This window comes from Manis pentadactyla, chromosome 4 (assembly GCF_030020395.1).
Source record: "Manis pentadactyla isolate mManPen7 chromosome 4, mManPen7.hap1, whole genome shotgun sequence".
NCBI lineage: Eukaryota > Metazoa > Chordata > Mammalia > Pholidota > Manidae > Manis > Manis pentadactyla.
The window spans coordinates 155,686,619-155,698,866 of NC_080022.1; the positions used below are offsets into that span (position 1 = coordinate 155,686,619).

The 12,248-nt window shown below is 34.6% G+C and overlaps 1 protein-coding gene across 1 annotated transcript in view; it reads left to right on the forward strand.

Annotated features, from left to right (window-relative positions):
• BCAS3 (BCAS3 microtubule associated cell migration factor) overlaps positions 1-12,248 on the forward strand; it is a 623,923-nt gene that overhangs the window by 326,808 nt on the left and 284,867 nt on the right. Inside the window, exons 19-21 of the mRNA XM_057499516.1 lie at positions 4,976-5,100; positions 7,357-7,522; positions 9,350-9,450. Of these exons, the coding sequence (XP_057355499.1) occupies positions 4,976-5,100; positions 7,357-7,522; positions 9,350-9,450 (392 nt within the window). The remainder of the gene's footprint in view (positions 1-4,975; positions 5,101-7,356; positions 7,523-9,349; positions 9,451-12,248) is intronic.

Here is a 12,248-nt window from a genome sequence, read left to right on the forward strand (position 1 = left end):
TTTCAATATTACAAATCAGTAACAAGTATTTATTGAGCTCCTAATGTGCCTGGAGTATTGTATTTAAGTTACTGTTATTTTTGAAGTGCTTATCAAAGAAATAATATATGCTGGTCAGTGTGGAGAAAAGGCGATCCCTTTGAATATATGCTTACTCATAACCTGTCTTTTTATTATATAAGGTTAATTTTAGAAAAGAACTAAAATTTACATATCAAATTAAAGTTTTAATTAGCACTGTCATAGTATTTGATCTATAAATAAATAGTTCATTTAAATTAATTTTTCTCTTTTGAGAAGATTAAAAAATACAATTTTTGAAAGGAAAGATTTGTATGGGAAAGAGAATCTTTTCTGCAAAATTTACATAAATCTGTTAAATCTTTAAGAATAATTCATGATATAATAATTTTAGATATGTTATTAATGTCTGTTTAAAATAAAATACTGTGTTTCCCTTTTAGTTCTTATTTTAGATAAGTAAGGTTGAGAGTGAGAGAAAACTTCTAAATTCCTTTTAAAAAAATCACAGTGAGGAATATAAAGAAAAATTTTTCTTCTTTAACACAAAGACATCATACCACTTGTAATTCTTATATCAATTTTGTGTGTAACATTTAAACGGAAATATTGACTGTGTACCCTTCTGTTTTAGAAAAGGAAATAAACGGTGCTTCTATCTCAGTTTAGTTCTTTCCATGCTGTGTCCTCCTAAACAAGGCACCAGACCTCACTGCTTTTCATGCCATCCACAGACACACCTCTTGTATCCTATTCCATAGGACATAGTAAAAATGATCCAGATGGACGTCACTTCCCTATGGTTTTAAAACAGATATCATCAGAGTTTTGTTTTGTTTTTTTTTCTTTTTGCAACAGTGTGGAAGAAAAAAAAACAGGCAAGAGAAATTCAATATGTTAATCTAACTGTATTAGATAATACAGTAAAAAGTCAATGGGTAACTTCAGCAGTCTTTGTAAATATTTTTAAAGATGCCGTAATGTTAATCCCCAGAACCTCTGATGGAAGTAAAAATGATTCTCATTCTATGGTTAGATGGTTAAGAGGAAATGATAGAAAGTTAAACTCCTGAGTTTTAATTTAACATCTTATTTGTTTTGTTTTTGTTTCTTTGTGTATTTTACTTTTTATTATGTTATTCTCTTGTATCAAGTTTAGTAAATACAATGTTTTGTGATAATCTTATTTTGCCTGATGTGATGAAAGTTTAATTCATTGCATTTTTCCTTTATGTTTTGCTCACAAAGATAAGCCACAGTTGAAAAAAGTTTTGAATGTGGAATTATTTATGATAGGCTCAGGGGAGGAAAAATAAGGAGCTCTCGGTAGGAAGGAGTCCATCAGCACTGTCAGTTTGTTTCGTTCTCATCAGTATGTTTTGTTCTCATTTATGACCATGATCAACACAATTGCATTTCTAGACCCCCCATATACACTGAAATTTTTTTTTATGTGGTATTATTAGCTTAATATGTTAATAAATAACTGAGAGAAGGCCTCCAAACACCCAGAGGTATTCTTTTTAACTTTGCAAAAGTTTTAGAATGGGATTTATTAGGTCCCTTTCAGAGGATAAAAGGAGATACTGAGAGGAAGAAAGAAAAAAAGGCTGGTATTGGAATGCTTTCCTAAAATGGCCGGGTCACCAACCTGTAAGTGAACATGATTTACAAGCTAGCACTTTTCCCCTTTATTCCTTTCACATAGTGTCATTTTTCAATGTTTTATCTTTCTGCCAACAAAAGGTTATTTTACAACAGAAATATTCTGGGTCATTGTGGAAAAGTTCAATTCTGCTTCCAACCAACATTCCTGGTCTTGGTCTTCTTAAAATTTAGGATGAAGAGTAAATTGAGTCAAAGTTAAATTTTCTCCCTTTGGGTATATCACATAGAATATACTTGATTAATAGTAGTCTTTTCTTTAGATTCTTTCTCCTTTTTATTTTTCTGGAAGTCTTATATGCTATGCACACTATGTATTTTTATGTTCTACTTTGCTTAAATGGCATAGTCATTCCAAGTGTGGATTGATGATAGAAATGACTTATTCTGAATATATTCACTAAATATGTTCCATACCTGTACATAGATAGCACTATGTCACATAGGAAGTAGATGAAAATTCTTCTAATTACTTATTAAACACAAACTTTTACTAGTGAACTTTATTTAAGGAACTATCAAAGGAAAAAGAAATAATGAAGTATTAGAATAAAAATTATCATTTATGTAATTTTAAGGATATTTTTACTGTAAGACCCTTATTCTCAGGAGATAAAGAGTTTATGTAAAATGATACTGTGTTGATGCTTTTTAGTTGTGTGTTTAGAAGCTATGTATGATGTTTTAGAAGTGTAAGAGATTTTAGCTTTTGATATTGGATTATTGGACTGTAAGCTAATAAATATACAGAATACATTTTTGCATGAACAAACATTAAACTGATGTTCTATCATATTTCTACTCTTTATTATTATGTTATAAAGGTAGCTGTCCAGCCTACTAGCAACTATTTTTAAATGGATGCATTCTTTAGATGCTCTATTGTCTCGAGACGGCATGCTCACTTGTTTCCCGTTTTGTTGCTTACCACATGATTTAAAACACAAAAAATAAAAACAGCATTCAGTGGTTTTCAAAGAGCTTTGGATTTGTCCTTGTGAAGCTTATTTGTACATTGTAGTATCTTTGTTCCCTGATAGTGATTCTAGTAAAAATACATAGTCACGCAATTGGAAACACCTTTTAAAAAATTCTGGGATATTCTTTCTTTCTCCTCCAACTTCCTAAAACTCCAAAAAGGGTTAAAAGTGACAATGGGACTTGACAGATGCTAATTACAGGAACTTAACAGCTCACTGAATGTAGTCACTGATAGAAATAAAGACTTTGAAGAGAAATTTACTTTCAAAGACAGTACAACAGAGCACATCATAACCAGAAAGAACAATTCTGCTGCTGGCTGACGGTGCTGCTGCAAGGGGAGGTGTATGGCTGTTGAAGCGGAGGTAGAGGGGTGTCTTCTTTTTGGTAGGTTTTTGCAGTTGTGACAAATGCAATGAGGAAGATGTGAAACTGTAGAACCAGATTCATTTCCTCACAGAAACTTTGTAAAAAACTGTGTCTTTTTCCCCTCTCAGTGGACACCTGACGATGACCAGTGTTGGTGTTCTTAGTATGGATGTGATTCTTATGGGTGGTAATGTGAAGAGTTTCAGAAATGTTAATGATGAAAGAAGAGGCCTTTTCATCTGTGGCAGTGTACGCTAACTGTGGATTTGGTACAAAGGGAGACTGAAAAGACCAATCACACTGGCCTCTGATCCAGACTTTTTCCTTTCCCCCAGCAGGAAGATGTCAAAACAGAAGGCTTGGGAAATAAAATATGTGAGAGACTGTTTCAAGTGCTTTAAGGACCTGGAAACCGAAATGAGCAAAGCAAAGCCGAGTCTGATTTTTTGGAAATTAGGTGAAGGCAGTGCTATACAGAAATGTTAGCATTGTTGAGTACTGTGATATGGGAAGGCAGCACCCTGAGACCCATACGCACTTTACCTAATACAGTGGTTCTCAGACCTGAGCATGCACCAGAATCTCCTGGAGGGCTTGCTAAAAACACAGGTTGTTAGGTCCCACCCCCAGAGCTTCAGATTCAGTAGTTCTCAGGTGTGGCCTGGTGAATATTTGCATGTCCAAGAACTTTGAAGGTGGTACTACTAGCCAGAGTCCACACTTTGAGAACAAATGTAATAATCGTTAAAATAACCCTATGAGATAGGCATTACTGTTTTTATTGTACACTTTAGTAGTCTGGGCTCTGAGAGGTTAAATAACTGACCCACGAGTCTAATAAGCTAGTAAGTGGCAGCACTGGAACTCAGATTCAGGTTTCTTCCCGACTCCCAAAACCAAGCTTTCTCCGTCCGACCATATTTTATTAAAAGGTAGAGAGATAAAGAATAGTGAGCCAAAGAAGGTGGAAATAATGTTACTTGAAACTGGAGACTGACAAGCAGAGGAGGAACATCAGAGCTCTGTTATTCCCGGGCCCCCTCTGCGCTGGGATCTTGACCAGGATTTAGTGAGGTTGTTCTCTGATCTATGGATTAGAGAAACCAATACTGCCATTTATCTAAGGTGGCTGGCAAAATTGCTAAGGAGTTTGGGGGAAGCTTTGACAAATCAAAAGAGAAGAGAACTAAAGGATTAGAAAGAAGGTGAAAAGTTGATATTAGAAATTATTGATATGAATGCTGATTTGAGGAAACAAAGAGGAAAGCAAGTATTTTTTAATGGTAGTTATGTAAAGTAGCTTAATGTACTTTAAGCTCAAACATATGAGAAACAGAACAAAATAAATATACACCATTTTCACAAACTCATGAAAAAATAAACGACAGGAGAATCAGTGAATATAATGGCATCATATCGTTGGACCTCCTCCCCATACCTTGTTTAACTCTGCACAGTATTGTGGCTGAGAGAGCATTTTCAGGGTTTCATTCTGTACTGTCTTGTTATTTTCATACATTCTGTCTCCATCAACTGTATCATCAGTCCCACATCTTATGTATCAAAATGAAATGATCAGCTCTTACTGTGTGAGATATTTCTGTTGGTTCTATTATTCCACTTTGAAATCTCCAGGGAAATGTTATCTGCCTGAAAGAAGTGATTTGGATTTCTCCAGCATATACTTCAAAAAGGAGTTAATTTTTATTGGTCTTATAAGTTGCTATTCTGGTAGTAATCTGGAACTTAGAAGTAATTTTGCTTTTACTGCAGAACTTTTCCTACAGTCTTACACCACCAGGTATTACTTAGGGAAAATGCATGTCCACGCTGGAGGGTTTGAATACTTCAGGGTGGAATTTAAGGAAAATATGTCATTATCTTGAGGACTCTGATTTCATCTTGGTAATTTTTTTTTGCTATCATTTTATTTTTTAAGCAAAGTTAAACCACCTCCACAAATTTCACCCAGCAAATCAATGGGCGGAGAATTTTGCGTGGCTGCAATGTTTGGGACATCCAGATCATGGTTTGCAAATAATGCAGGTCTGAAAAGAGAAAAAGGTATGTAGTTTCACTGAAGCTTAAACTTGCTGTTTGTAATTTTTGTTTCTTTAGGAAAATTGATAGCAATTCTCCTTGAATAATATTGAGCCCAATATTCTAGAAACCAATTTTTCCATTAGCATGTTTCTCCTTAACTATTCAAGCCTAGTCAAGACAAAAGGCTATCTTCTTACCACAGATGTGAAATGAACTGACCACTGAATGTTATGATTTTGTTGGCAACAATCTACAGGTATTCTCAATTCCATACCATTATATGTAGCTTTTACATTTGTGACAAGCTGATTTCACACCATTGTTTCTAAGGTGTGGAGAGGAAAAACCTTGTTATCCCTATTTTAGCAATAAAGAACTTGAGATCAGAGAGGTTGAATATTTTAGCTAAAAGCACTGGTTAGTAGGTGATTGTATCAGTTTGAAACTCAGGTTTTATAATGCTGAATCTAGATTTTAAGAAGAAGTCAACACAATAGAATTACTATGTTGTACACCTAAAACCAATAAAATATTGTATGTCTTTTGTATTATCAACGACTCTGCCATGTTATCAACTAAAAGATAAAAACACGCTTATTTTTAGAAAGAAACATAGACACATCATTTTCACTAACTCATGAAGGAAAAATAAACGACAGGAAGGTTAATGAATATAATTGCATTGCATTGTTAGACATTCTCCCCATACTGTGTCTAACTCTGCATGGTGTTGTGGCTGAGAGCATTTTCAGGATTCCATTCTGTACCATCTCTTTATTTTCATACATGCTTTCTCCATCAACTGTATTGTCAATCCCACATTTTATATATCAAACTGAAATGGAACTATTTTAGAGATAAGACATTAGATTTATCACTCATGGTAACCATTGCTCCTTTGCATTTATATGTATCTTAACCCCTGCTTTGATCACCAGGATCAACACCTAAAAGTTCATATAATTGGTGTTTTAGTATGTTATACCTTTATTGTTTCTGTGTAGAAGAGAATGCCTACATTCACGGGCCAAGCATTCAATTTTGAATGTTGGGATTTTTCCCTTATTATTTTTGTACTATTAAAGTAGGTCACAGACTGAGTTAGCGAGGCACTTCTCTGATGAGTTCCTCGGGCTGTATTGTTCTTGGCAAAATGGCTCTCCTTTACACTTAATTCTGGCAGTCAGATGTTAGCCTGTTCCCTTGTTATCGCCTTTCAGTGACCCTTTCCTTGGAAACAGGATCTCAGGCACAGCAGGTTCCTTACCTAAGAGGCAGAGGACACAGTAGAGCATGCAAGCCTTCCATTTTCTTATCCCATCTTTATTTTTTTGTTACCGCCTTGGCTTTAGTGATGCTATCAAAATGACTTTTTGTTATTAGTTAAAACCCTCTGTGAAGCTCAATTTCAAATGCTTCTCCCTTCTGTTCTAATTACCCTTTTAACTTGCTACTCCTTTATGTCCCACTGACTGGTCGTTAGCCATTTTCTCCAATCAGCTGTAATTGATTCCCCTGGCACAGAGATAAGTTGCCCCACCCAGCATTCGTGAGTGATTTCATGTGCTCCTAGGTTTCCTGTAAAATCCAAGATAGCAGACTAACCCTGTTTTGGTAGTGAGGACATATGAACTTCTTATAAAGTCATTTGATTAGGTCCATATTTAGCACCTGACCTCAATGTATGACTGGTCTTCATTTATGATAGGAGCCTGTGATCCCACTGAAAGAAAAGAAGAAGATTTTGGGGAGGAGGACATGTGTATTTTTCATTTGTTTGTTTATTTTAATCCAGAAACTTCAAAGAGAAAATTTTCTGAGAGGAAGTAGATGAGAAGTTAGGCTGACTTAGGCCTATGAAGAGTCTCTCATGTAGTTCAGTCAGTACATCTGATGTCACTGAATCTCAGTCCACACAGTCAGTCCTTCCCTGTCCCACCTGATGTTTATTTTTCATAATGTGGGACAAGTTACACTGCAGACATATACAGGAGACTGTAAAATATTGTTTCACTATAATTTTAAGTATACTTACATCATTCTTGAACTAAATTGCTTAAGATTTAAAAATATTTTGATAGATATTTTCATATTTATTAGCATCTGCTTCACAGGCAACCTTCAGGCAAGGAGCAGCACCATGTAAAAAATTATTGTCTTCTTTTTTTCTCTTGGGAGCTTCAGGACAGACCAAAAGGTCAATAGCTTGTAGAGATACTGCTGTGCTCCTTTTATGCCATTGTCACGCATATCCAAGTTGTGTTTTTCTGTTTATAGATCAGTCCAAACAAGTTGTAGTTGAATCTCTCTACATTATTAGCTGCTATGGGACCTTGGTAGAGCACATGGTGGAACCACGGCCGCTCAGCACCGCCCTCAAGATCAGTGATGACACCCCACTGGAAATGATGACATCACCTCGAGCCAGCTGGACTCTGGTTCGGTAGGACCTCCTTTCATGCTTTTCAGCAGCTTTATTGAAGTATAAAATAATAAGGTGTACAATGTGATAAGGCTTGACATATATCTATAACGCCGTGAAGCCATCACCATAACGAACATTAAAATATATCCATTGCCCCCAAATGTTTCTCATGTCTCTTTGTAATCTCTTCCTCCTGCCCCTCTTTACCCCACCCACTGTGCCCAGGTAACCACTGGTCTGCTGTTTGTCACTATAGATCAGTTTATGATTTCTAGAATTTTGTATAAATGGAATCATAGAGTGTATGTATACTCTTTTTTTTGTCCTATTTCTTTCACCCAGCAAACTTGAGTCATCCTGTTGTTGCATGTATCAGTAATTCCTTTTCAAAATGAGACTAATTTATATTAATACAATTTGCCCATTTAAGGTGAATTTTCAACTGTCATCACAGTCAATTTTCATCACCTCCAAAAGAAGCTCTGTACGCATTAGCATTAGTAGTCACTCTCCATTTTCCCCATCCCTTCAGCCTTAGGCAACTACCAGTTTACTTTTTGTTTGTATGGATATGGCTACTCTGGACAATTCCTATAAATGGAATCATACAAAATGTGACCTTTTACATCTGACTCTCTTCACTTATCATTGTTTTCAAGATCCATCTATGCTGTAGCACATATGAGAACTTTATTCCTTTTATGGCCAAATAATATTCCATTGCATGGATATACCACACAATTTATTCATAAGCTGATGGACATTTCCATTTTGTAGCTGCTTTGAATTATGCTTCTGAGAACATTTGTGTACAAATTTTTGTGGGGGCCTGTGTTTTCAGTTGTCTTTGTTGCATGCCTCCTTTTGAACTCTTTTCCCCTTGCATTTTTGTGTTACCTTTTCTAGGACCTGGGTTTTTTCTGTCCACATATAAAGCTTTAGTGCTTCCCCTATTTCCAGTCTTATGCTCATGAAAATAGAAAGTACATTGAGATAGCCATTAAGGGGAATGGAAGCTAATAGAATTATATCTGAAGGTTTCTTTTAAAGTAATTCCCCAAGATATAATGGTTAAGCACTGTAGAAATGTTTAATAAGTATCAGAGTCCTTCTCAAAAGTATATAATCATTAGAAACTTTATAAGCTAGTATAGAGAGGGAGAAATAAAAATTTAGCATAAAACTGGTTCTATATAGTGTACAATGGTAAAAGGGAGAAAAAATTGGTCCTGAAATGTATGGATGGAAACAGGCAAAAATGGATATGAAAATGATCCTTCTCCTTTTGACATTTAAAAATATTCCTATATTGATTTTTGAAGGCTCCAGCATTCTTTACTATACTGAATTGATCAGATTAATATCTTATTTATCAAGCTATTTAGGAACAGGCAGATCTAATGCAAATTACTGCACCGTCATTGTTGAAATAAAATTTTTTAAAGCATCTTACCTACTTTGCTTTATTTTAAAATATACATATATTCTAAGACTAGAGAGCTCTAACAATTGTCAGAAATTAGGTAAAATTACAACTTAGTTGTGACATTTGAATTCCACACTTCCTCTCTATCCAATGTTTGAATATCTTGCCTACCCTATTGGGGGTTCTTCTGCTATTAAACTTATACTGGCTTTATGTAATTTGTATGACTCACTGCCACCTTTTTGTTCTTTTTTAAGCAGATGGCCTTGTGTTTCAGGTTTCAACCCTCCATCATGTTCATTTGAATGATTTTAAAGATAGTGTGAGTTTATATCAGTATCTGTAAGTGGTGACAATGATGGTGAGTCACATCCCATTTATTAAGCTTAAATACTGATATTCTTCTGCTGTTCCTTTAGAACTCCTCAATGGAATGAATTGCAACCACCATTTAATGCAAACCACCCTCTGCTCCTCGCTGCAGATGCAGTGCAGTATTATCAGTTTCTGCTTGCTGGCCGTAAGTAGTTCTCATTTTTTCCTTCCATACAGTATTTTGAGATTTCCTCCTAAAATACTGACTTCTAATGCCACCATGCATATTGCCACTGGTCCATAGGCCATAGGCCATAAACACTCACACTGAGGCAAGTAAGGTGTTTAATACAAATGCCCCAGCACACATTAAGTATTCATCTGTGTGTTCATATTCCCTACCAGGAAATACACCCCTGCAATTATATAAGTTGGTGAGGGAATATCTGCTGTGCTTTCAAAGGTTTAAAAAAAAAAGGGGGTACTAGGATATAATAAACTTTCAAAAAACTTGGTATTTATTTTTGACATGAAGAAAATTAAGCACTTTTCACTGTGGAAACTGTATCAGCAGATTTTTCTTTTTTATAGAATGTTATTTGCAGTGATAAAGTTACAATTGTAGTTCTGTTGAGTTTTTGTTCATTAATTTACTTACATATTCAAGCCCTAACATTTGTAGAGATTGAACTGGATTCTTTTTTCACTTAAGGAGAAGATGTAGATTGAGCTAGAAAAAGTCATTGTTGCAGGGGAGGCATAAAAAGACAGTTTAATATTTATTATCCAGTTTATGGTCATAGAATTCAAAATTCTTTACAATTATAATTGAATTTTATAGAAATGACTGGATCCTTAATTTAACTTAATGGCCTTGAGCACTGCATATTTTTAAGAAATTTCCTAAAAATCAACATTGACATGTTTTTAATGGAGTTGTGTTGTATTGAACTTATTATTTTGCCTGACTATATTATATAGCATGAAGTAAGTGTTTCTAAACCAGTTTTATTTTATGTTTATAATGTTTTACATATTATGGTAACAAAAAGTGTATTTATTGGCTTTGCTCTAAAGTTATGAAACTTCATAACTGTAACAAATAGTTGGCAGTCTTGCTTCCTTATACTTGCTGATTTTTCCAGCATGTATTTATTGAATGACTTCTATCTGTCAGGCTCTTGTGATTTAAATGTGACTTATATGTTACTTTGTCCTCAGTGCGTTCACTAATTTGGGAGACAGTTGTTTAATTAAAAAGTAAAATAAAAGGAGATGGGTTCATCAGTGAAGGGTTATACATTGAAGTCTCAGAGCCAAAGCCTTCACAGAGAGGTAATATGTGTAAATGATTTTCTGGTACAAGAAGCAGAATACATAAAAGTTGTTAGGATCTAGGTTATCTAAGCATGTATTTAAATCTTTCATATGAACTGGAAAAAACATGACATTTATGTAATATCAAATTAAAATCATGAGAACATTTACCTCTTTCTCTTAATAGGGGGTAAATAACTAATCATTGAATTAAGTAGTTGAATCTTTCAGAATTAATACTGGTTTTCTTTGTTTTGTTACTTTGATCGGTCTGTTTAGTAGACAAACAGTAGCAAGTCTCACATATGTAAGAAAAAGATATGGGCAAAAAACAAAAGCAGTTACCTCTATCTTTCAGTTTTTTTTGTTCTAGCAAATTAAGCTGATTGATATTACTTGATTTTAGCAACTCTAAACACCTTTGTCCAATTCTCAGAACTAAAAAAATCCCCAGGTGAACATTTTGCGAACCACTGCTGTAGGCAGGAGCAAGTCATCAAATGTTTTCAAGCACTGGAATGACACCATCAGAATTGCACTTCAGGAAGTCCACTTTGGCAGTGTTTTATAATAGGAGGTTCAGAGGAAGGGAGGTATGTGGAAGTTCCATGATCTAGGAGCAAGATGAGCCGGCTTTAAATAATGTTGTCTTACAGAGAAGACAGGACAAACCTGTAAGATGTTGCAGAGTTGGAGTAGAAAAGAATTAGAGACGTTTTGAATGAAGGAAGTTGCTGATGAGTCTGTGATTTCTAGCTGAAATAGGTAACATGGTGCATTTCGTGTCAGACCTTTTGAATTCCAGATGGACTAGCACTGGGATAAGGATAAAAAGCCCTGGATTCCAGTTCTAAATCACTTGTCAATAACTTGATAAATCTAAATATCAACAATCATACTTGCTCTTACAAAGGCATTATTATGATCAATGAAGTGATGCTAAAGCCTTTAAAAGCTGTAAAAAAATATATGCATTTGAGCATTATTCTGTACCTTTGTTTTTTATCTTAAAAGGACATATTTTCAAATAATAGACTTCAGGGACTTAATAATGAAATATTTATTCTGACTGTGATTTTGTTTTATCTTGTGAAATGTTACTATATATATATAACTTAATAGGTAAAAAAATATACCTATGAGATAGGTAATTCTGTAACAATTACTATATTGCTTCTTTACATTGAGGGTAGAGACACAGATTTAGCCTGGATTTTAAAATCACATTTTCTTACATTAAGAAAGGCTATTTGATTGAGAGTCCTGGACATGCCAGTATATTACATGACTGAAGCAATTAAGTACACAAAACATGGACATCTGTGTCAGAGGAGTAAAAGCCTGAAATACAATTGGTAAAAGCAGTGCTGGAGCCAGTTTAGAGAATACCTTTACCTGCCCATCTGTTAAGCCCTTTATGCAAGTGATAGCCTCATGTAAGAAGATTTCCTTATTACTCTCTTGCTTTTCTCTTTAATTCCCTTACTAAAGCCATTTGAAAAAATGTTGTGACCTCTTAAAACATAAGTGTACCATACCTAATGCAGAAAGATTTTTGTTTTACTTAACCATAGTGAAAAATCATCTCTTATTAACCAACTTGAAGACAGTTGGTAAATATATTACTAAAAGTATTTTCAAATATAATCATTTGGAGTAAAATTCTAATACAAACTCCACAAGTTT